This window comes from Stegodyphus dumicola, chromosome 4 (genome assembly GCF_044657685.1).
Source record: "Stegodyphus dumicola isolate Sdum_Otavi_A_Nest chromosome 4, ASM4465768v1".
Taxonomy (NCBI): Eukaryota; Metazoa; Arthropoda; class Arachnida; order Araneae; family Eresidae; genus Stegodyphus; species Stegodyphus dumicola.
The window spans coordinates 13,921,084-13,948,137 of NC_140771.1; the positions used below are offsets into that span (position 1 = coordinate 13,921,084).

The window sequence follows — 27,054 nt, forward strand, 5'->3', positions numbered from 1 at the left end:
ATTGAGAAGTTTGAGTAATGTATGTTGAAATTAAATAAAGTTTAAAAAAATATTTTCTCAGTTATTTAATGTATAGTATCATTCAAAAATAATTTTTGGGGAAAAAATTCTGAAAATTCTCAGCTTTATATAGAGAAATATGCAGTATTTATATTTATATTTTTGTTTATTATTTTCTGATTTTTTTTTTTTTTTTTTTTTTTTTTTGTATAAATATCAGAGTAAACTTTTTTTTAGTATTTAGTAGCTGTCAAATAATTTGAAGTTTGTTTTGATATGGGTATTATGTAAATTTTCAAGGTGTCCCGTCAAGACTGCATATAATCTTCTTGCTCATATATAAAAATGGCTTAGTTTCCATTCTGTAATAATTCATAGTTTTCAAGGTAAATGCCAAAGAAACACTATGATGTTAGATATAAGGAAAAAAAAAAGATTTATTGGAAATAAGTGTCTTGGTACATGTGTATGATTTTTCTCAAGAAGACCAATAATTAATTATTATGGAAAGCTGTTGGTTATACAGTCAAAAGTCGTTAATCCGGACCTCAAAGCTACAAACTTTCTGCGCATGCGTCAACACATAATGCATTCACGCATGCTCATAATGCCTTTAAGCATGCGCATATGCCTTTACGCATGCGCGTTTACTATATAACGGACGGTATAAGCTAAGCTAAAATTATCTAATTATCTATTTCAGTTAATGTTGCAGATTGCGTTGTTCCTTAATCTTCGAATTGGATCTGGCTTATTATTTTTCACAGACTGTTAGAGCAACTTTATAAAAGTAAGCTTGAACTTTCGATTATGTCAAAAAGAATTTCCGATTCTGGAGCTGCCAAAGGATATTTACAAAGTGAAAGCACGTTTTGATGTCCATCAAACAAAAAGTAGAATTGCTGCAAAAAATGGATAAAGGCATATATCCTTTGTTTCTCTAACCATTCCGAAATCTGTTCATCAATTTCACGCTGCTCTGTGGGGGAGGGGAACATTGCGGTGCGCAATGAACTGAAAGTTGATCTGTCAGCACCATCCTTATCTTCAGGGCTGATATTTTTATTTTATTCAACTTATAATTCATTACTAAATGTAGTATTTCATCTTGGTGTACTCTGTCTTTGATATGATTTAAATCAAATTCATTATAAATATCACGGATACACATCAAATAGTTTTCTGGTTGCAATTTTCTAATTTCGACTATGCGTAATGTATGCTGTACGCATGCACGCGTTGAAAGAATGTTTAATAAAGTAAACAAATGAATATTAAGCATTTTTTTTTGTAAAGTTTGATACCCTTTATATCATAATTGTACTTTATTTCATAAATTACGGTTTCATATTTTTAATTTTATAATTTCTGCATTAAATCTTACCATATTTAAACTGATGATCTAAAATCCAGAAAAATCGATAATCCAGAATCGCCGAAATCCCGACAAGTCTGGATTAAAGACTTTTGACTGTAGTATGAAATACCTCCACATCATAAAAATAAAATAAAGAGTAGAATTAAGAAATAATGTGTGGTAGACTTTAAGAAAAACTGTAAGAGGTGGTCAATATGAGTTCAAAAAGTTAAGGGGGAAAAAATAAACTTTTAAGCATATTAAAAATTTAGATAGTAAATACAGTTATGTTTGATTTTTTTATTTTAGGTATATTTTTTGTTTGGTATTGTATAATCTTTTAACCTACATACAACACAAAACTAAAATATTAAAGAGGTAAAAATTAGTAGTTTCCTAGGTCGCATTATCATAATATCTTAATATGGCAATGTATTGGTAAATGCGAGAAAATATCCATCGCAAAATTTAATCTGCAGGAATTTATCTAAAAATGATGTTTAGCAGATTGATAATAATGCAGTATGGTATTTATTACTGATAGGTGTGAAGGTTAGTAGCAATTCGGGAGTTAATTTAAAGCATTTCTGTAGAGTTGAAGTGAGAGCTGGAGCAACAGTGTCCAATACTGATTGGCTCTGGGTGGGAACTGAAGTTGAAGGGGTGGACAGTTGCCTTTCGGATGATGGGAAGATGCTGTACTTTTACTGATCTTGGTCTCCGGGCAGAAGTGGGCATCATAGGCAGGCAGGTTACAGAAGTCATGTTTATCACACTGTTCAGTATGGGAGAATAAATTTTGATTAAGTCTTTTAATTAAGACACCAGTGGGTTAAATGTTCAGGTCTGAAATAATTGCATCACTGCAAACATACTAGAGTATGTTAAGAGTGATAAATTTCTTTTTTAAGATATGTCATTTGATTGCATGTATTCATTTATAGAATGTTTTATTCATTTATTATCTTACAGAAGTAGTTATCAAATAGGTTTCATTTGTGTAGAATTTTCATAGGTGGAAATTTATGTTTTTTGATGATTATTTATCCTTTATCATAAACATTTATAAATATAATTATTGCTCATTTGTAAAATATCAGATTTATGAAATATGTTTCATATCCCTTGCAAAGTTATAGTACTGGGAAGTTGTAGGAAAACACAAATCTGCCTTTTAACCTGTTCAGTGCCGCATTTTAACTCTGTAAGCCTGAGTTAACTCGAGAGTGGCACTGAATGGGTTAATAATGTAATAACCACTTTTAATACACATTTTAATTTTTCACACAGGGTATTGATACTTTTTTATTTTTAAAGGATGTGGTTTTATTGGCTAGGATATCCTACCACATCATGTGGTAAGTATGCTGCATGGGAAATTGTTATTCAGAACCTAGTGCATGTGTTGAGATAATTGTAATTTCTCCCCAAAATTGAAGCATTTTATGGAACATGGAAAATTTAGATGCATATAATTAGCTCTGGTAGAATCATAATCTACTAAATAACCTAAAATAATTTTTCTTGTAGTCATATTGGCATGAATTTAACAAAATTCTTTCAATAAATGTGAATTACTGCTGTGTGTGATGGTTTGCAGTTAATATATACTTTTAATGTCTTCAAAGTCATTTACAATTCACTTTATAGTATTTTGTATATGTGTTGTGTAGGTAGTTCTTTTGCATTTTAAAAAATGTTGCACATTTATATCCTTACAAAATAATTTTATAATATTCGAATAGAATTGAAATGGATTGAGTAATCGAAATCAAAATGGTTTTGAAATACTGTGAAGCAATTGCTGATGGCCACTACCAGTTCCACACAATTCTGAAGCAATCAGTATTCTGACAACTAAATTAGTGCTGTGGGTTTTTATCATTGTTAGGTTTTGCTATAATCTATATAGTTCTGATATGCATTATAAGGTATATCGGTAGTTTAGTTTTTATTTTATTCAATGCTTGATAGTTTCACAGAAATTTAATTGCATTTGAAAAGGCAAATTTACCAAATGTTTTCCCTATACTGTGTCGCATATATTTTGTAATCAATCTTCTTCACGAAAAGCCAGCAGTTTCTTTCCTTTTTATACTATCTTTTAGCTTATTAATTTTGAAATACATTCCTTCCTTCATTAGATCTTTCCTCTCTTCATTTGTTAAAGAGTGCATTGAGTTATTTTCCAAGGTTTAGAATTTCTTAATTTTTTTTCTTATCAAGTTGCAAATAGAATATGCATTTCATTTTTCCATACTGTAATAAGATGTATTTGGCAGCACAAGGGCATTAACTGTTTTCTTGGTTTTTACACCTTTCTATGTGACTAATATTTGTGTTAAAACTTAGGCGTTCTGATGATTTTCATTATTATTTTATCAAGCAGATGAATTAATTAGTTGAATAATTTTTCCCCACAGCATCTTCTGAATTATCTTTGCAGATAATCAAAAATGTAAAAAATATTTTGTAATTTTATCTTTAAGCATTTTTAGATAGATAGCTTTATGTGTTCCAGTACAAGAAAAATACCAAATGATAGATAAATAGACCTTATTCTCTCATTGTTAATGTAATATGTTGAAAGGAACTCTGTAATGACATAATTTGATGCCTATGCATTTCTATTTGCTATGACCCAAACGTTTTAGAAACTTGAATTTTAATGTAAGCATTTTTTATTATTTATTTAATTTTTAGCAAACATTTGCTCAAAAATATGTGCTTTAACTGCTATATATATAGCAGCAGAAATTAATTAATGTCTGTTTCTTTTATTATACACTCTGCAATAAAATAACTTTGATTCTCTGTCTTTAATATTAAAAAAAGTGTAATATATTTTATATTGAATATTTCATTTGCATTTCAGGCTCGTAGACATTATCTGGAGGATGCCATACGTTTATTTAGCTTCTATCGAGAATGCGATGACTTTGAAGCTTGGATGAAAGAAAAGGTGATAATTTGGCCTAATTATAGTTACGTTATCTTTAAATGAAGCCTATACATCCATTATTATCATCATCATCTCATGATTATTACATCAAGTATTGTTGAGTAATATTAATATAAACTGTATCAAATGAAGAAATAGATTGCTTCATCTAGAAGAAAAAGGGGTGAAGGACAGAGAACCAAAAAAATTTTCGCTGTCTTGCCCATAGATATAATTTAGATTAGAATAAACTGTTATGTACTTTTTAAATTTCTTTTTATAACATGCTGTGTGATGTTATTATTTGTATATTGTGTGAAGTATCCTTTTTGGAGCTATTACGTTCTCATTTCCTCATAATATTTTATTTGCTATTTATTGCTACAATGTAATTATTAAGTTTATAAATAGCATATAAATAAAGTGTGAGAAATGTAATAACAAAAATGTTTCAGATAACTGCTGCACATTTCATCTGAAAATTTTACTATTGTTTTCCATTATATAGATAATACATGGCTGATTAAGTTTGATACTTTGCACTTATTCTCCTTTGACAATTGTTAAGCCAAAACATGAAGAGAAGTAGAATTATCAGTAATTGAATCATGTACACAACAAATTTGAAATTCCCATGTACATATTTATTTAGCTTTAAGTTATTTTCTTCAAAGGGGGCAGGAACCACATGCATTCAGCAATTTTTTAATAATTATTTAAAGCACATAACCTTAAAAAGTAGTAATGCTCATGTCATCATAAACTGCATTTTTTATGCAGTTTAAGACATATATTAAAATATAGAAAGAGTTATATGGGTCAGCATTTTTTATTTCTTACTGAAAATAGAGGTGTCAACATTACAGGACCATATATGGTTAATATTATTTTAATATTCTAATTATTTACTTTTATTTATTTGGGAATTTTAAATGAACATTTTTTATTTGATATGAAACATGAAAATTGATTGTATTCTGCCTGTATTTTAGATTTGAAATATTAAATTTAGTGTTGATAGGGAAAATATTCTTTTTTAGGTATATATTCATAACATATGTAATTGTGTTCCAGGTGTAACTGCTCTGTAATTTTATTTATATATTTAAATTTTTGTAAATATTTCTTTTTGTGTGTGTGTTGTAAAGTGTACAACATTTTAAAATAATTTTTGAAGAATAGCTCTTAAATAGTTTCTTAAATACTTTGTGTGAAAAGTGTATTAATTTGTGGTATCCACTCAGCACAGGTACTTAACGAAATGTGAAAGTTAAAAGTTAAGAACATATTTCAGCCTTGATATTTTAATTTTTATGGATATTTCATAATTTTGAATAAATTATTAAGTGACTATTAGAGTCAATTAATGGTTTATTCAAAAGTCATTATTTTAAGTCTTTAAAATAGTTTGCCAGAGTTTTAAATATTAAAAAAAAATTAAATACTAACATGCAGTTGACAAAATATGTAATACTGTTTTAGACCAAAAGTAATATCTCTATTATTGTTGCAGGACAGAGTACTTACCACCAGAGATCCCAAGGAAGGAGTTGAAGTGATGAAAAAGAAATTTGAAGTAAGATAGATAATAAAATAATCTAAAATGGCAATTTCAGATTATTCTTAATAATTTGCCTATTTACAATAATTAATTATAGTTGATTAAGTAAGGTTATGCCATTCAAATATAATGCAATTTTAATAACTACTCATGTTTTTGAATTTTATTTAATTAATTTTGAGTATTTTAATTTTCTCAGAACTTTTTGACTGACCTTTCGGCAACTAGTCGTAGAATTGAAGAAGTTGACAACCGTGTTGAAGAATTTGTGCGTACTAAACATAGTCAACTTGGTGCTGTTAGATCAAGACAGAAGCAAATACATGATAGGTCAGCTTATGCTCTTTTCCTTCATTCTGTAGACTTTTTTCTTATTTAAATGTATTATTAAATTCTTTATTTTTTAAGTAATTATTCTTTCTTCTTGACAGTGCATTTAAATTTTGTAAGATTTCAAAACAAAAAAGGGTATTTCCAACATAATACCAAAGTAAAACATCTTATTCAATTACAAAATTCCATCAACTATGAAAACTGGGAAGATCTCGCCAAACTTATGCCAGTCATTCCATCAGAAGGTTGAAGGAACAAATTGTTCTTAATTTAGTTAGATAATCAAAATATGCAAATTATGGACTTAACAAATAAGAAACTTTAATCACTTATCATAATTTTTTTGCATCACATAATCTTATAAGTGTTTATCTATTTTCACATAAAAGTCAAACTCTTCATGATGCCCGGATCCCATAATTGTTAAAATATTGTTCTGCATGATGTTTTTCTGAATGCAGGTTCCAAATTTTAATTACTTTGCCAAAGTGTGATTGAAAAACAGATAAGTTGCAATTACCTTATATCACTACTTATTGAGAATTAATCGCAGGTTTACATAAAGCCAAAGTGGAGATAGGATTAGACTGTGATGTTGCGCTTATTATTATTGTGCTGAATCACACCGTTTGGCATCAGTTTTTGTTTTGTATAAATCATGGCCTGTTCATGCTTTATGGTGGAGTTACAAATATCTTGTTTACCTAACTTTATTGTTTAAAGAGGGGGTGGACCACTTTCTAAAGTCAAAAATATTTTAATTTTTTGAGATTTTCAGTTGCTTGAATGACTGGTAATTGGGCTTTTACTTGTCATTTGGTTAATTTATCAAATTTTACCCATTTCTTGTGATTAGTGCTGCAGTCAGAGTTAGATTTAGGTAGTTTAAATCTAGATCTTTGCTGTTCATTAAATGCTTTCAGTTTATTTATAATAAACTGATAATTGTAAAAAAATGGTCTTTTTGTAATTAATGTTTTAATGCAGATAAAATTATTATGTAAAGAAGTAAAACATATGCTATCAGTATGCAAGATAAAATGCCTTCAAATTGCTTTCTAATTATTTTCAGGTATTCAAGAGAATGCTAGATATTATCATTTTTCTGTTTTACATGACTGATTTTCTTTCATGCACTTATAATTAGGAGTGCCAAGAATAGGTGTTATGCCTTCTTAACACACTGCAGTCTAATTATTTTCAAGTTTTCAACCAACTTTGAATTTGACACTTGTGTCAGTACATTCATTCCTATTTAGGTCATTTTCTTAACTCAAATTCATTGTCACTATCTTTGATCACTTCTTGACATTTGGAATAAGATCACAGCGTAACATCTAGCTTCCTTTAGTTGTAATTTGTCTTCCAAGAATATTTTATTGTGATTTTTCTTTAAAGGTGTTTCTTAATTGTATATTTTTTCATGCTAGTGTTGATCCAAGTGTTCAAGAGGAAATTAATGTCTTCAAACTATTGTTGGAATAATGGTTTAAAAGTGTAATTTTCATGTCCAATTTTTGCATCTACCAACTGCTGAAGTCATGTTTGGGTTGGTTCCTCTAGTCATTTGTTAATATTGTAACAGTATGTGAACAAAATAGCCGTATATATTTAGTAATTTTTACTTGCATGTTCACTATTAGTGAAATTGCCAAAAATTTTTAGAATTTTTATCAAATGCTAATTTTTTAATTTTAATCTTATTTTTAATCATGTTTTAGATTTTGGATATGTTAAATATTTTTGACAAAAAATTCATTATATTTTACTAAAATAATCTTATATCAGTATTAAAATTATAAATTTTGTGTAAGAAATTATGTTCTTGAACTTCATATATGAGAGAGAAAGCAATGAATGCCATTTAGAAGGGATAATAATTTCAAAATTAATAAGAGAATTATAAAATTAAAAAATATATAAGCAAAGTATTAAAATGTCTTTTAAAACTTTTTATGAGAAGTGTTTGAACAAGTTTTTATATACAATGTGTGCAAATCGTTCCAGATGAGCTAATTTCATAATTTCATTTAAAATCTAGGCTATATTTATTTTGCCATGCATGAGATCTTGGGTCTCAAAATTTCTGAAATTTTTTTAATAAGATTTTGTTTTTAAAGTCATATATTGTTATAGAAAAAGGTTACGTGTTTTAGAGATGGAGTATACCGTATGTTAGAAATGCAGAAATATTGATATAAGACTTCTGAAATTTATCTTATTCAAATCATCCAGATTTTTAAATAATTGTTTACATATTTTCCCCCTAGGTGGAATAGATTAAATCATTTGAAGACAGAGATTGAGAAGAGTTTAGAAGGAGCCACAAGGTACATACTACTTTATACATACTACTGTAAATACTGCTTCAACTACTTTATACATACTACTTCATACATACATTTGTACATACTATTTATATTCAATAGTATTTGTGTATATTCTACGTATCATCAATAGAAAAGTGCTTGTTTTGAATTTTTTTTAAATTTTATATTTGTTTTGATACTGGTCTCATACAAAGTTAAAAATTTCTACAGATTAGACTATCTTTTTTTGTCCATTGAATATTATGCTTTTGAAATGTAGAAACAATTTATGTAGTTTCCATGAGTGTATATAACTTTAAAATTTTTCATTGTTTTTAGTGTTGAATTATTTGAACGTACTTGTGATGATGCCTATGAATGGATGCTTGAGAAACTTGAAAAAATTGAAACAGATGATATTGGTAGAGATATGAAAACTGTTCAAGCTCTGCAACGCAAACATCAGGTATATTATATATATCTTAGTATTAAATGTTGCAAAGCATTATTTATGGTTGTGAATTACTTTTTAAATGCTTGAAAACTTCTATTTTGTTTGCTGAATTTTTTGCTTGATGTATGTTTTTTCTGTATTAAAGTTGCATTTAAATTTTCCTTGTAGAATCTGGAGAGGGAATTAGCACCTGTTGAAGAAAAATTTAATAGAGTGAATTTATTGGCTGATTCGTGAGTAAATTGTTATACTGTATGGTCATGCTTGCTTTATTGTATTTATATATTATACTGTGCATATGTATGTGTAACTATAAATATGTATTATTTGGTAGAGAGATAAGCGCCTTCTGTGTAAGCATAGAATTTAATTTTTTAGTTTTTAATATAACAGTATTTATTTTGATTAACAGCATTTCTTTTACTGGTATTTCAAAAAAATATTTTGCAATTCTGATGGACTGTTTTTTTTTTTTTTTTTTTTTTGAAGAATAAGTTCTATATATACCTGGATTATAAAAATTTTCGTTTTTCATTAAGATAGTTAAATGTAATTTGCTTGTAAATAATTTTATTTCTCAATACCTGTTGCAACAATGAATTTTTTCCCCTTTACCTCTCTCTCACTTCCCCCCTTTTTTCAAATTTTATTTTGGTTTTCAAACACTTAATCCTTAGACTTAAAATTATAAGCATAATTTTAATTATTGTTTTTAAAATATTATTATATTCGTGTTACTATTTATTACATTACAGCACTATAGTTAATGTTGTCTTAGTATTAATATTTACTACATTACTGCACTATAGTTAATGTTGTCTTAGTATTACTACAGTACACTCCAGATTATCCTCAGAATTGGATGGCGTGGCCGCCACAGATAACAAAAATCGTGGATAATCCGAAAAAAGCTAAAAACGGGTATAGCAAAAGATAAAACAGTCATTCCAACATTGAAAAATCGTTTTATGTACAATAAAACAGCAGGACATGTTTAACTAACGCTTAATATTTTAGTATATCACTCAAAACTAACCTAAAATGCATTTTGTTAATGAAAACAGAAAAGTGCTTTGTATACTTAACAAGAGGCGTCAAGGATACACAGAAAAATTAATACATATGTACTGTTTTAATACTGTAATGTATTATGTAATTACAAAAGCATAACTGTAAAACCACACCTTTTTGAAGAAATCAGTTATTTGTTTTTGCTTCTTGCTTTGGAAGCATTTTCTCTTGATCCAAGATTGCATTTTTCGTAGCATAAGTTGCTCGGCCAACTCCGCGTTGTCTTGTTCTTCCAAATAGCTCAGCAGTCCGTCGACTTGTTGCAAAGCTGCTTCGTGAGTCTTCCGCATCTGCACAGTGGGCTCTTCTTCGCCTTCACTTCGCTGTCCTTCATTCTCGGTCTCTCCCCTTGCTTTCTTCACAATTTCGTCATCTGTGAAGCGTTCGAAGCCAGGTTCGTAGATGTCACACTCCAGCCACTCATTAATGTTTCAGCATCGACATTCTCACCACCCGGAACTGTTTTCACCATATCGGCAAGAGTTACCGTGGGCGTGTCTACACCTTCATTCTCTTCTTCACAACTGAAAGGGGTTAGGTTGTTGTTGGCTTTAACATTAGGCATGAGTTTTCTCCATGATTTTACAAGGGTTGACGGGTTTCACCGAGTCCCATGGATATGCAATATTGTAGATGCTGTCCAAGATCGTGTATTGTTTCCAAAACTCTTTCAGATCATAACCTTTTTCAATTTTGGTCATTAGCAGCTTGGTTCGGTATGTTCTCTTTATTGTTGCAATGTCTCCTTGGTCCATGGGTTGGATTAGCGCAGTAACATTTGGGGGGAGAAACTTTGCAAAAATTTTTCCATCAGAAGACTTAGGATGCTTCTTTCTGAGCGAGAAGGTGCGTTGTTGATCAATAGCACAGCTTCTTCAGGCAGGTTTTTTGATTTAAGATGTTTACGCACTTGAAGAACAAAGATTTTTTTGAACCATTCTTGAAAAATGTTTCGATTTATCCATCTCTTTTTTTTCTTTTTTCTTTTCTTTTTTTTTTTTTTTTTTGTTAAAGTAATCAACGGGCAAATTTTCTATCCTTGTGCCTTTGAAAGATCTCGGTTTTTTTTTACTTTCCAATGACAACAAGTCTAAGTTTATGTCCACCAGTAGCGCTACTGCAAGACATGATAGTGATCCTTTCCTTGCTGCTTTTATGACCCACCACTTTACTTTCACTTTCAAATACTAAAGTGCGAGTGGGAAGACATTTCCACAAAAGTTCCGATTCCTCGGCATTGTAAATTTGTTCAAAAGATAGCTCTTCTTTTAAAAAAATTCTTCAAATTCATGGTGTAAATCGTCGGCTGCTTGTTCGTCACCACTAAGTTTTTTCCCATGAAGTTCAATTTCTCGAATTACATGTTGCTGCTTAAAATGAGTCAACCAGCCAGAAGACGCATCAAAATTTCCTTTCAGGCCTAACAACTCAAAAAAGGATTTTGCCTTCGCCACAATGATAGGACCATTTACAGGAGTACCCTCTTTTCGAAATTGAGCTAACCACTTTGTCAATGCCGTGTCTAGCTCATCATAGTTCTAACCCTTCATAGTTTTTCGTGTTTTCATTGCGGAAGCACTGTCCGACATTGATGTAGAGTTCACCAGTTTGTTTTTTTGCTTTAGAATGTCACACACTGTTGTTTCCGTGATTCCGTAATCCAATTCCATCTGCTGCCTTCTAGCGCCATTTGCTACTTTGGAAATTAATTCTAGTTTTTGAGCAATCATCAACACAACCTTCTTTCGTTTTCCTGACATTTTAAATCGGTAATGAAAAATACAAAACCAAAAAGCACAAGTACTGAATACAACAAAAGATAAGAAATTAACTCCGACCGGTTCGCAAACACTATCAGGCTTAAACTAACAATAGCGAGTGGGAGGAAGTGGACTTGTCAGTAAGATTAAGATGAGAGAGGGCGGTGGAGCGGGCATTGCAAGGGTGAGTAAGAAATCGCTTACTCATCATAAGGGAAGGTTCCGAGAAGGCCTGGGATATTTTTGCCATAAATAAGCACGATGATAGCAAATTTAACGTTTCGCTCAGTTTTGTGAACATTTTTACTTTCTTTGTTTTACGCTTAAAAAAAAAACTTTGTGCAGCAGGCACAAATAATTGGGAGTCTACTGTATGTATTATTACAATTATTTTAATATTCTAAAATTCTCAAAATCAGGGGAGTCAAAATTTTGTTATAATATAAAATGTATACTGTAGTCTGTTATAAAATTGAGCTCTGCAGTTATGTAAAAACAGAAAATGGTCCATTTTTTTATGTTCATTATGTATAGAACAAATTTAATAGCCTATTTTTATTTTAACTGTTCTCTAAATATTTATAATAATTTTACTATGATATTTTGCTTTTTTCTGTTGTAATACTGTCATTATTTTCATAGTGTAAAAGCATCTTATCCTAGTGAAAGGGCTAATGTTACATCACGGCAACAAGAACTTCATGATCTATGGGAAAAAGTGAAGGTAAAACCTATATTTATATAATTACGTTTATCCTTTGATGAAATTAATGAATAAATTTGCTTTGAAAAATTAAAAGTTCAAATAATCGACCAATTTAATGCCCAGAAACATTAAACTTTTGAATAAAATGTACGTTTATTAATTATTTCATTAATTGTGAATTCTATAGTTAATGAATAACCAAGATTCCCATGTAATATATGCATTATTCACAGATGCCATATATGATGCAAAAGCAATTTCTCTTGCTTTGTTACATTTGGTAAATTATTATTCAGGGAAAAAGGTGTATTTAAAAAAAAATAGTATTAAGTGCAGTATTTAAAAAAAAAAATCTGAAAGGTTTCAAACTTTGAATTACGTCCAAAGGGGCATTTTTTTAGCATTTTGTCTTTACCTTTATTTATTAAATATCACATTCTTCGCACTTAAACCATAAAATTCAGTTCAAGAGCAATGTAGCAAAATAGTTTTAAATTGAGCATATCTTTAGAATTTCCGATACACAGTCTCACGCGCTGGAGATAAAAATGTTTTTTCTGTCAATGTTGCCATTGCTCGCTTTGAAATTCTTGTTTGTTAATCAAAAATTCATTAAAGTTTTACAAAATATGAAATCGCTAATAAAACAAAATCCAAATTTGGGCTTCCATATGCCCATATTCGCAGGAGGATTATATCATTCATAATTGGATGGCTCTAGGTACTGTCATTTTATCACAATGCGAGAAACATGCATACATTTATGCAGATTCTTCAATATTTAACTTCTTCAAATATAACACAGGACTCTAACATTTGGTGGCAACAATTTGAAAAGTGAAAGGGACATTTATAGTGAACGAACGCAAAATCGCAAAACGAAAACAATAGTCCTTTCAGGGACAAAAGCCACTTTGGACTTAATAATAAAAAAAAAAAAAGCTTTCAGATTTTACATTATGCCCAAATGGGTTTTTTTTAAATAACTTTTTATGTATTACCTTTATTTGTTAAATATCATGTTCTTCCCACTTAAACTATAAAATTCAATTCAACAGCAAAATCACAAAATAATTTTAAAATGAGCATATATATAGAATTTTCAATATGCAGTCTTGTGTGCTGAAAATAAAAATGTCCGTCTCCCCAGTACAGTGTTGCTGTTGCTCACTTTGAAATCATTGAGTTTGCTAATGAAAAATTTGCTAACGAGTGACAAAATATGAAATCAATAATAAAACAAATTCCAAATTAGGGCTTCCAGATGCCCATATTTGATGCAGGATTGCATTATTCAAAATTTGATAACTCTAGGTACCGTTGTTCTATCACTATGTGAGAAATGTATATTCATTTATGCAGATGCTTCATTATTTAATTTTTTAAAATATAACACAGGACGATAATATTTGGTGGCAACAATTGGAAAAGTGGAACGTACATTATATTTAAAGTTTTCGATGCAAAATGCCTAAACAAAATTAATAGACCTTCTGTGCCCTTCAAAATTAATAGCCCTTTATGCTAATTATTAGAATTTTTTTATAAAAATGCAAATGTTTTAAAGTTAGGTTTTAATCTTAGGTTCAGAAATACTATTTTAACATATACTTCGTACTTTAGAAAAAACTCAGCATTAGTTAGGTTTAATATTTGTAAGAAAGTTATTTTTGAAACATGAGTAATATATGGAATCATTTTTACTTTTGCATATATAGATTATAAAACTTCATAATTCTTTATTTTTTCTTCCAAAACAAAAATTTAGGGATGTGTTTTTTAAGTTAATACTAATTTTTCAGTTAGGTAAAAATGAGAAAGCAAATTAATCATTGATTTTAAATTATGTTAGAAGACTGTTAAAAAAAGCATACTCTTTTTTTATGTCTTTAATGTTGTAAATTTTAAAATAAATTATGTAATGTTAACTGTTAAAAGAATGCTTACTTTTTGTGAAAAATTTTAAAATGAATTATATATAATAAAATTTAGAGATTCTAAAAAATTCAAGAATTATTCTCAGTATGTACCGTTAAATTACATTAATATGTTTAATATGCTATAATGTTTCATTTGTTCATTAAGATATAAACAAATTGCTTGAAGGAAATAATATTATTTGTGTAAATGTTGACCTCATTCAAGATCTACGTATTTGACCCATAAATTAAATTTAAAACTTTACCGAGCTTCTTATGTAGCAAACAATTCAGTAAATTTTCCATATTGCTATATTCCTGATGTATGCAGAAATTATGTTCAACTATACCAAACAAGATTGTACTATCTATGAGACAGCGAAATATGTAACTTATTTACTGTTGCTTATAAAATTACTGTTCAAGGAAAATATAGTTTTTGTGTAAATGAAAAATATTAGTTTATTGCTTAATTGTTGTGCTCTGTTATATCTATTAACATCTTATTTTGTAAATATGATTACAATAAGAATGAACTTTTTTGTAATAAGAATGAACTTTTTTGTAATGCGATTTAGGTTCTAATGAACAAAAAGTTATATTAGTTAATAGTTTGCTTTTTAGGAAAGGCAGCATTATGCGTCAAAATTGCGTACATGCCAGTAGAAGTTTTATATGGTATAATGCATTCTTGTATTGGTAGTATTCTTACTAACATTTATGTCATATAAATGGTATGCTTTTTGGAATAGCACAAGAAAGTAATTTACCACTGATATATTGAGTAATGATCACAAGGAAATTATCTTTGTATGTTAAATCATATTTATCTGATTAAATCTGTCGAGATTAATAATATCTATTCCTTGAGATTCTCTTGAGAAATTATCTTTTAGATTATCATTACATTATAAAACTTGTATTGTGTATTGGGGTGAAATGTAATGCTGCATTTGAATATTACTTTGCTTAGGAAAAAGCCGCTCAAAGACGAGCTAGATTAGATGAGTCACTTGGTTTACAGATATTTCGAAACAGTGTCAAGAGTCTGGTATGTGGTATTTTTAAATTTTAGAGCTAAAACTTTCTTTGAAAACAATATATGTTGTTCTTCAAAATACTTTTCTTCTACGAGATTAGCATTGTAAACATTAATAGGATTTCCCTAAACTAGAACTAGAAATTGCATCTTATATTATGCCCCAAACAGCATTTTATTGTTTAATTAGAATTTATGTAATGAAGCATAATACTAGATAATTTTAAAGATAAATGTAATTTCCTTTAAATGTTGTTCATTTCATTTTATCAGTAATAGTGTCATTTTTAGTACTGTAGTAGTTAAAGTTTTTATAAAGAATCTTCCCCCCCCCTCTCTTTCCTCCTCTCTTTTTTTTTTTTTTTTTTTTTTGTATTATTTATGCTTGCTTATTTTTTACATGTATAAAATCTCTTAAAAAACAACTTTTCCTGGGATATTTTACTTTATGTGCATCTTTAAATTTGTAGTTGAAATTAAAATATTTGTATATTAATTTTTGTCTTCAGTGCGAATCTTAAATAATCTTGATCAATATCTGTTAATATCCTATATAAGATAATGCTTATTTCTCAAAATGCATAATGTGCAACTTTTTGAATAATTGCATTGAAATTTTGTATTGGAAATATTTTTTTAAATTGCATATTCTTAGAAATTTTTGATAGGGTTAAAAGTGGATTTTGAGTGGCTTCTTGATAATGAAATTAAAAGCATTTTTCAGATCTTTATTTTGTTTAAAAAAAACTGTAAGTTATTTTTTGAATTTAAATCATTCTCTGTTATGTATTGATGAAAAAGTAAATTTTAAAAACGAATGACAGAAAAGATGAAAAATGAGAAAATATTTTTTCTTTTTTTATATATGTATTCTGAAATTCTTTGAAGAATAGAAATTAATGCCATAAACATAAATGACTCGAATAGAAATGCTGAAAGTTTTTCTTGGAACTATATTTAAAAATTTTTCTTCTCTCTTTTTTTTCTGTTCACCCATTTTTTTTTAAAATTTTATTAATAAGTCAATAGTAAGAAAAGGATTATGATTAAGTCAGATTAAATTTTGACTAAAATTTCAAAGAAAAACAGTTTAAAGTTTAATTAAATAAAATCATCTCAAGCTGTTTTATTTATTGCTATGTCTCTGTAAGCATTATTAGAATACTACTAATAATGTATACTTATTTCAATTATGACTTAAACTTCCAGTTAGCATGGGTGAGTGATGTAAAGCAGTTGCTTAATAGTGATGAACCTGCTCGAGATGTTGCCACTGCAGAAAATCTTTTGAAGAAACATCAAGACCTTGGGGATGATATTGCAGCTCATCAAGATGAGTAAGTACATCTGGAAGCATTACTTATAAATTTTCTCCTTTTATTTTCTGATGTTTTATTTATTTGTATTAATAAGATTTCCTGTTATAAATAGTTCAGACAATAATTAAGCAATTTTATGCATTTAGAATAGGTAATTTTATTTACTAAACATGTTCTTTTTTTTTTAAAGTGTAACAATGTCTTAAATTCATATAAGATTATATTATTCATAATTAATTTTTTTGCAGAAGTTATAAGGTTAAGTAGTTTATAATAAATATTAACCAATTTTATGTGATGATAATATTATAAAAAAATTTTATGTAATCTAAATCCAACTTCAGCTAAAGGTGCTATTATTAAAGTTTTAAGTTTTTTTATTGATAAATATATACTATATTTTCCAGCATATAACATGCACTTTTAACACCAAAAATATGATTGAATTTACTGGGGCACGTTATATGCCAGATATAAAAATGATAGATTAAAAATAAGGAAAAAGTCAGCATACAAAAATTTGACTTTTACCTGAGCTTAAAAACTTTTCATTATCAGATAGCATGAAAAATTCGTTATTTTTGTCTTTCATTATATCTTCACACACATCATCAATTTCTGTTTCATCTATAAATAAATAACCATCATCCATTCCATCTCTTACCAACACCAAACATGCTTGCTGCAGCACGATTTCCATTTTCTTTTGCAAACTAAGTGACTGCAGTGGAAACCAGCACTGTGTAGTTTCCTTTGGCAGAAGCCATATTTACTATAAAAAGAACTCTGGATCAACTGTATTTCAACTGAAATCTTCAAAGTTCACTTCAAAATGATGGCTTCTGCAGAAAAAGAAAACGTCTGAATCATAATTCCACGAATTGATTTAGGTTGGAAGTGCAATCTTACTCCAAATTATATTCCCTTTTTCTTGAAACCCTACTACAATAGTATTCTTTTGGACACACACTGAATACAATCTGCCCTCTTCGAGGGATTATTTGATCCCTCAAGCATTTGCCCCACACGCATATTTTCCCTCTTATCACTTGTCAATTTGGTATTCGATTGTTCATAAGGCTAGGACAAATCTTTGAATAAGTGACCTCAAAACGAACATTGCATATGTATCTTTTCGGTTTCTTCGTGAAGAATAGGGTGCATGTTACACAGCAAATATACCTAAAATTTAAATTTAGCTTGAAATCATAGATGTGAATTATACACGGTTGCGTATTATATGCTGGAAAATACAGTAATTAAATTTTGGAATTTCACTTGTTAAGTATTCAAATATACATTAATAATGTATTATGTAAATGCCAGTGCATAACAACAGATATTGATATAACAACAAGATATAATTGTATACAGTGCATAATAACAGATTATACAAACTAAATTTATTAAAACAAATTATTCTGCTAAACAGTTTTCTCATTTGCAGAACTAAATTTCTGTTACTTACATAATTATAAAACTAGATATTATTCATATCGGTGCTTTGCTGCTTATTTTTTTTAATTTAAATTTCATTTTCATGTATGATTTGTTTTCCCTTTTTAAATGCATAGGTTTACAGATATACAAGGCTTAGGGGTTAGTTTATTGCAAAAAAATCCAGAGTCTACTGAAATAAGAGATGCTTTAGTTCAGTTACAAGAAGAGCAAGATGCAATACACCGAGGCTGGCAAGAAAAGGGAGACTGGTTGAGACAGTGTATGGATTTGCAAGTTTTCAATAGGGAAGCTGATCAGATTGATAGTATTACAAACAGTCACAATGCATTTCTGGAGTTTGAAGATCTAGGTGTAAGTTTATACTTTAAAATATAAGTATTTTATCCATGTATTTTGATTACATTTTTTACTAATTGTGCATATGAAGTATTAAAATTTAATAGTTGAACTGTTTATTTTCTTGCAAAGTAAGATATTGAGAATAAATAAATTTTAAGGAAAATAATGATTCTCTCGTAGCATATTTTAAATCATTTAGATTAAAATCTAAACCTTAAAAATTAAAAGTGTAATTGCAGTATTATTTACGATATTTTGTTTACTAGAAAAATAACCAAAAATTGATGTACAATGTGGATAATTATTTTGTATATAAATTCTACAAATACTTATGCATTAAAATTGTACATTCTGATATATTCATTATACAGATTAAAAATTGCAGGATTAAGATTATTAATTATTAAAGTCATGCAGTATTTAATTACATTAAATTTCTCTTTTGCAGTACTGTACATTAATTTCTATTTGTAAGTGTTTTCAAATCCTTGGTTTAAATAGCAATTTTGGCAGGGTAAAATTTTATTATTGTTTGTTGGAATGACTGCTTTTCTTTTAATTTACTTAATTTGAAAATAACTATCTGGGAGACCTGATTTAGTCAGAATTATGGGGTTTATATATATATATATATATATAGAGAGAGAGAGAGAGAGAGTAAATTAAAGTTCATGTAGAAAGGTCATTTTCAAAATAATTTTAATTAATCAAGTTATTGATCACTGAGTAAGAAACATGTGTCAGCAATTTTTATACAATCACTTGAGAAGCATAAATCTAATATTACATGCGTCATTCGACAGTTCTGAATATAGATTTAAAATTTAGGATGTAGCACACTAAAGAACATAAATTTTCATTTCCTTGAAGTATCTACATGTTTTTTGAAAGAAATGAAAATTTTATTTTAAGCATGTGTAGTAAGTAAATATTCAAATAAATTTAACCTGTATTATCCAAGCAAATGGGGGAATGCCATATATAAGTTAAGATAATCAGTAGTATAAAAGTAGATATGTAATTGAATAAAATAATCATAGTAAATAAATCATATTGTTAAGTTGCACAAAATATTTTAGTCACAGAAATCTTTCACTATAAGTTTAAGTGAAAAGTTTCAATATTTTATAAGTATTATAAATGATACCCAGCATAATACTGAATTTAAGTAAAAAGTATTGGTAAAATTTTATAAGTGTGATATTTTATTCTTTAAAATCATCTACCATAAATTTAATGCTATTAAATAAAATAATTATAGATCAAGGTATTCTAGAAGGTATGACATTAGACACATCTTTTATTAATTACAATAACATAGCAAATTCTGATACAAATTATCAGTTATAAATTTACTGCCTTTTAAATTATATCCATTTGTTATATTGTTAAAAATGTAAAATAAATGTTTGACTTATTTAAAAGAGTATTTATTATTTTTAAATTCTTCGAATTCTTAAGCAATTGCAGAGTGCTTTAGTTTAAAAGGTAAAAGTCTTTTAATTTGCAATGCAGAGAACTGGCTGTTTTTGAGATGCATGAAAAACAAATAAAAGATCTTACCTCTTGCAGAGTGGCAGCATTCCCAAGTTGCATAGTTGATTAATATATGATAGTATACTGTAACATGACAATCCTAAATTTCTGAGAGGGGGAAAAATTGAGGATGTTTCTAATGTCAAAAATTAAAAAAAAAAAAAAAAAAAAAAAAAAAAAAAAGAAGAAAAAGAAACTTGAGCTTTGTTTTACCGTATGAATGTTGAGGAGTGGGAAAAAGTTAAACTGATAGTTTTATGTAACAGATTATCAAAAATGAATGAATATTCAAAAAATAAAATTATATTAGTGTAATTTTATATGCTTCTGCCTGTGTATAATAATCAATGTTTTCTGCCTGAGTTTTTACATTATTATTAAAATTTTCCTTTTATATTTCTTTAGATGACTTTGGATGATGTTGAAACCTTGCTAAAAAGACATGAAAATTTCCTTAACACTCTTCTAGCCCAGGATGAAAGACTGCGAACATTTAGCGAAATGGCTGATAAACTTATAGCAGCAAGACACTATGAAAGCAAATAGTATGAAGAAGTTCTTTATTTTTATGTAAACAGTGAAATGTATTTAAAAGAATTACCCACAGTTCCACTAAAGCTGGTAATCTTGTAGAATATAATTATCAGTGTGATAATTAATTTGTGTGATGATATTCATTAGCTGACTTTGAACATAATGACTTTATGACCCTTTAAAAATACCGATCTAGTGGTATGGCTTAATGATTTTAGAAATACAATTGTATTCATAAAAGTACAAATTAATGACAAAGATAAATTATAAATAATAACCCTCCCAAAAAATCAGATTAAAAATATTTATTCTTAATAGTAATTTATAATACAGGAAACAAATCATAAAACATCTTACAAAAATTTTACATTTTAAATTTGTTTGGTAATATTAGAAACTTTTGCTGCTTATTAAAAATAATAATCCAATGAAATCAGATTACTTGGTTAGTACGAGGTTCGTTTGCTAAGTATATCATAAATTTCCATGAGATGGCTGTGCCAGGACAAATTTCATCCAGAAATGATGAATAGTTGTCATTTGGTAATCATTTAAAACAGGTGGTGTAGCAGTTTCCTCAAAAATAGGGGAGGAAGGAATTCCTTGCAGTGATAAAACACTTGTATTTAAAAAGTAGATAGCAGTGCAGATGAAAGCCAATTTAGACAAGGTTCATGGAGATTCTGATTTTGTACTAAAAACCATTTATTTTTGGATAAGTGAATATAGAGATGGCCAAACATGCGCTGAGGACAAAAGCGCACTCATGACAACCTGTTGAGATCATCACATTTGGCATCCTGAAAAAAAATCCATGGTAAGATTATGAAAAATCATCAGATGAAGATGCATGAATTGTTGAGGCCATAGGCACCTTCATGGAGTCAGTGCATAATATCCTGCCTTCCTATTCTGAAATTTAGATTTGTCTCAGTGGAAATAAATTCTAGTCAATTGAGGAAGTAATTGTCACCATAAATGAATGTTAGCAGACTTTGAAACAGCTTAATTTTCCAACAATATTACAAAATTGGAAACTCAATGTGTATAGATCTTGATTGAAACTTATTATTGTTAAGAGAGATAAAGCAGATTAAAAAAGATGGGTTTTATTTGTTTTTTTTTTTTTACCAAACTTATGAAACGATACTCGTATTAATTTTGTGATAGAGATGTAATTATTTTTTGTTAATTTTTTTTACAAATTAGAATATAGTATCTTTATTTAAAAAGCATGAAATTTTGTCTGACATTGATATTTAACTATTGGTTGAAAGGAAAGAAAAAATCATAAATGTTAAAAGAATAGTAAATTTAATGAATTTCAAAGTATTTTACTCTTTGTTTTAAGATACTCAATATGCAAGCAGATGATGTCCATCAGTCCATTAAAATTTTAAAAGCATAAAATTGCATTGCTCTTAAAAGTTTATTTTCCTCTTCCTCCCCTTTCATCCCTATTTTCATTTATTTATTTTTAGCATTGATCAAAGAAGGAAAACTGTGCTTGCTCAAAGACAAGCTGTGAAGCAAAAAGCAGAGCAACGAAAAAATTTACTTTTGTCATCTCACGCTTTTCAAGAATTCCGTACTGATGTAAATGAGGTAATAAGGTTTTTCCCGTCTCCTAATTAGTTGTATATATACTTTTAAATTTAAAAAAATTTCTTCTCTGCATTAAATTCATCATACTTATTGTAACTAAGACATTCATGAATTTCTTGTAACATGTGATTAGTTGCAATAATCTTTTATAATTTTAAACTTCTGTGCATGGTATTATTTCCTTATGCTTACATTGTAAAATTTTAGGAAATGAAATATCAAAATAAAAAAAAATTAAATGAATGTTTGACATATTGTAAATTTTGACATTTTTCTCAGTAAAATGAAAATTTTACTGCACAGAATTTTCTTCTCTTCTCTTCTCTTCAGTTTTAGAATTTGAACTCAAAATTTTCTGTTAAATAAAAAGTATTGAAAATAAAGTCTGAGTAAAATAATTTGAAAAGATTTTTTATCTTTTGAATGTTAATTACAGTGCTAAATTATTTGAAAAATTAATAACTGTCACTTAATCCCTTACTTATAAAAAGTGACAAATTTGCTTTTGTCCAAAACCAACTCACTTTAATACCATTTAAATATAAGGTGAATGTTTGCTACATGAACACCCACTAAATGTTTTCATAAATTTGTCAGTTATATTGAAAGGTTTAACGTTTTTTCTGCTGAAGTTTATGCACTAACTCTCAAGTAAGGAGTTAATTAAACTTAATTATAATTAAGTTTTAATTATCTTCAATTTAAAAAAGTGTTTCTCCTAGACATGTTTTGTGTGAGAAATGATCATTGATGGGTTACCTTAAAATATTTTTTTAAAAAGTCATAAGCAAATAGTTTAAATATTAAAAAATTCTATCTCATAGTTCTTGTACAAGTACTTGGCAATTGTTGTCTTAGTAAAAAATTTTTAATGCACGCCTCTCAAATTCTGGTATCACCATTTAAATGCTAGATTATTTTACTTTTAATAATTTCTGTCATCACAATATTTCGTAATGGTTTGTATTTGGATTTTTACACATCTGTCGATTTTTTTTCAAAATTTCCCCTCACGTGTATTTTTATTAGATTAATTAAATTAATAATGTTAAAAGTACTTCATAAGTAATATTATTAAGATTTTAATATGAGTATTAAGATACTTCACTTTTTTGCAAAAATATCATGAAAGCTGTTTAATTTTAAGAATTGCATGAAAAAATTTATTTATTTATGTTAAGTTATAAAGTTATGTATTCTTTATGCAAAGCGACATCATTCTATTCTTTTTAATAGCTTTCTGGGTGGATTCAAGAGAAATTAAAAACAGCATCTGATGAATCCTATCGAGATTTGACTAATCTTGAACGTAAATTGCAAAAGCATGAAGCATTCGAAGCAGAGTTGAAAGCTAATGCTGAGAGACTTGATGCCATAAATAAGGTAAAATAATTAATTACAGCCTAATCATTTTAACTAATAAGTTTTTCTTGTTTTATAAAAATCTAATATTAAATTTTCCCATTGTAATTAAGCATTTTTCTGTTAAAGAATGGCGAGTCACTTTTAACTGGAGGCCATTATGCAGCTAAAAAGATCGAGAGTTTATTGAAACAACTGAATGAACAGTGGCAAGAGTTATGTGCTAAAACTTTGGAGAAAGGACAGAAACTGCGAGAGGCAAATGCTCAGCATACTTATAACAGAACTTTGGAGGATGCCCGAACTAAATTAGATGAATTGGAAAATTCTCTAGCATCTGATGATCTGGGTCATGATTTAAGGAGTGTGAAAAAGCTTCTTAAACGCCATCAGGTAATTTATGAATGTGGGAATATTTGTGGAAATAAGTAAATGTAAACATCAGATGAAAATTAATTTGAGTACTAAGTTATCTAGGAGGGAAAAAATAATAAAAAAACTGAATTTTAGTTAGATTTTGAGAAATGTTTTTCATTTGAGTAACAGTATTTTTGTAAAATTAATAACTAAATTTAAGACATATTTTGATCTACTTTTTATAACATCAAGGCATTCGTGGTAATAATACATTTGGACTTTTCTGTAAATTAAATGTATTCTGTGGCATCTGATGTTTTTAAAAAATATAAAGATATGATGGAGAAGTGACATAATAGCTGACTTTGTATATTGAACACTGGGTTTGTGTACTAAAATTTTTAGTGAAAAATTTCAAGCCAAATTATTTGCTCTTACAGAGCTTTGCAAAAAGGTAGAAGACTGGGATGCAATAAAGTTTAAGATTGTTTAAAAATATTTTTTCAGCATATTTTTTAAGCTTATTTTAATTCTTTGTTAGCATTAGCAGCCACATTGTGAAGAATATTGGATGTAGTTTCTGTACACTTCTCTTCTTTGTCACTGTGACTATTCAAGTACAAAGAGTGTACATTTTTTAGCTTAGCATGCTAATAATTTTAGAATATGTAGGATTAGTAATACATTATTTTGTTTGAAAGTATGCTTTGTTCTGAAATGTTATGAAATATGTTAAATTTTATTTTTTTTTTAATCTTCTGAGCTGATTGTTACTTCATTAGAATTTTGCATCTAAATTTATGTTTTTTAAGAGAAAAATGTAAATATTTTGTATCAAAATTTGTGTACACACTTTGAATAAATATAATTTATTGTGTTAAGGCAATTTTTTGAATTCTGTAAATAATATTTTTTTCCCTTATGTGATTTTATTTTTGCAGTTGTAGGTTTCTTTTATAATGTTAAAAATAATCTACTTAATTTCAGTCAAAATTGTCCAACAAATTTAATTAAAGTTGATATTAAATTTCATTAAAGCTTAATGCATTAAAGGTAGATAATGAGGATGGATGTTTCTACTTTAAAGAGCAAAAATGTGACTGTCTGATATTTTTATCAGTTGAAGAAGATAGATTTATGCTAATTGCTATCAAAATATGCAGAGTTTTTCTATAATACTAATCTTAGTCTAATGTTAGCCTACTTTTTAAAGTTTTAGATTGAGGTCTTGCTTTTCCATGTATTAGTTTCTCTAATGAAAAGTATTTAAGTAAAGTAAAGTTATTTAAGTAAAATGCATCAAATTTTTATGACTCTTTCAATATTCATGTGCTTTCTTCTTCCTCTTCCTTTTCCTTCTTTGTTAATCCATTCTTGTAGATCATTCAAATCTGAATTTATTTATTGAATTCTGTGTAATTAAAAAGAAATCCTTCCCTGATCTTTTAAAATATAATCAGAGGAGGGTTTACTTATTTATTTATTTTTAGAGAAATGTTCTTGAGTAAATTTGATAGATAGAGGGGGTGAGGTGTATAAACTGTTGTCTTCTGATACATTGGTGCATAACACCTTAGCTTTAAAAATTTCAATTTATCATGTTAAATTTTGATTTAACCTAATGGTTTAATTTTTCAATAGTAATATAAACATGTATACTGTTTTTGTAATAATTTCAATTATGCTTTTTATAAGCCCACCAGCGGCCGAGTGATAAAGTTGCTAAACACTGATAGTTCAATCTCCCAGAATGGCTGGCTACATGAGCCTTTTTGTAGTTTCCCTATGTGTAATGTGTATACAAATCAGTTTCTCATAGAAAGTCCTCCACAAGGACATTGCTACCCTTAGGCAAATAGCCCTCGAGTGCTTTGCCATAATTAAATAAACCAAACCAAACCATGCTTTTTTATATTTCTATTTATTTAAGAAACAGTTTTTAATGTATTTCTCCACTAACTAATATTTCAGATGCTTGAAAACGAACTGTTGACTTGGGAAACTAAAGTTACGGAACTTGTTTTCCTTGGTGAAGAGATGGCTAGCCAAGGACACTTTGATGCTCAAAATATTCTTAAAGGCACAAAATCTGTTACAGAAAGGTAATAATTCATAGAAAAATGTCTGTTTAAAAATAAATGATAGTTAAGTTTGAAGTACTATCATAAGTAAAATTTCACAGAAATTACCTTTAAAAAAATGTTCATAAATTTCATGTTTATTAGATTTAACTTATTGTTAAAATATGAAAGAAAGTATCCAAGTAAATATGTTTTGAAAAATTTGGTTCATTTGAAATTTTAATTATGAACGTATTTAGCTGAGCTGCCAACTCTTCCACTAAAATAATTATACTTCTGATTTTTCATCTTATCTTCTGGTCTTCTGGTAAACCTCTGTATCTCCTGATTTTTCATTTAATCATTTCTTTCATTTGTATTTTAGAAGAATTATTAATTAGTGAATGTCAATGAAAAAGGAACTGTAATAAATAAAATGTTGATAAAAAGTTTTTTTTTTTTTTTTTTTTTAAAGGACACTAAAGCAGTTATATAGTTGTCCATTGATGAAACAAAATTGTGTGAATTCTTTTTTTTTCTTCAAATGATTTTTTGGAGTAATTTTCTGTCATATATGTGCATTTAATTTTTCTTTAAATGGTAAATTACTAAGTTTACTCATTAGGTTATGTGCACATTAATTTAATTTTTATTATAGTTGAAAGCAAGGTAAATAAAAGATTGTCTTTCGTAGTTAGGTTGTCATCGATATAATCTAGGTAAACAAAATAATAAAAATCAAAGGAAATTAGTGGAAAAACATAGAATTTAAAATAATGAATTAAATAATTAGTTTATTTATTAATTAAAACTAGTTTAATTTGGACGATGCATTATAAAGCAGTAAAATTTGCAAGTTTGGAGTTATTTAAAAGTCACAACTGTGTGCGGTTCTAGGATGTGACCTTCTGTTCTCTCCATATTTCAAGACTAGCAGTTAAATTAAAAACTTTAAGCATTTTGTCCCTTTGAGTTAAAAATTACAAAGTATACTTAATGTTCATACCTTGTAAAGTATAACTAAAGTTAGA

The 27,054-nt window shown here is 28.0% G+C and overlaps 1 protein-coding gene across 3 annotated transcripts in view; it reads left to right on the forward strand.

Moving 5' to 3' along the window:
- The window catches only part of kst (spectrin beta chain, non-erythrocytic 5 kst), a 329,664-nt gene that overhangs the window by 218,850 nt on the left and 83,760 nt on the right, over positions 1-27,054 (forward strand). For all 3 annotated transcript variants that reach the window (XM_085814577.1, XM_085814575.1, XM_085814576.1), the window contains 15 exons: positions 4,233-4,319; positions 5,812-5,874; positions 6,059-6,189; positions 8,463-8,522; positions 8,841-8,967; positions 9,124-9,188; positions 12,429-12,510; positions 15,385-15,462; positions 16,660-16,787; positions 18,344-18,581; positions 20,511-20,650; positions 22,121-22,244; positions 23,481-23,627; positions 23,736-23,999; positions 25,935-26,065. In XM_085814577.1, coding sequence (XP_085670703.1) covers positions 4,233-4,319; positions 5,812-5,874; positions 6,059-6,189; positions 8,463-8,522; positions 8,841-8,967; positions 9,124-9,188; positions 12,429-12,510; positions 15,385-15,462; positions 16,660-16,787; positions 18,344-18,581; positions 20,511-20,650; positions 22,121-22,244; positions 23,481-23,627; positions 23,736-23,999; positions 25,935-26,065 — 1,865 coding nt within the window. The remainder of the gene's footprint in view (positions 1-4,232; positions 4,320-5,811; positions 5,875-6,058; positions 6,190-8,462; positions 8,523-8,840; positions 8,968-9,123; positions 9,189-12,428; positions 12,511-15,384; positions 15,463-16,659; positions 16,788-18,343; positions 18,582-20,510; positions 20,651-22,120; positions 22,245-23,480; positions 23,628-23,735; positions 24,000-25,934; positions 26,066-27,054) is intronic.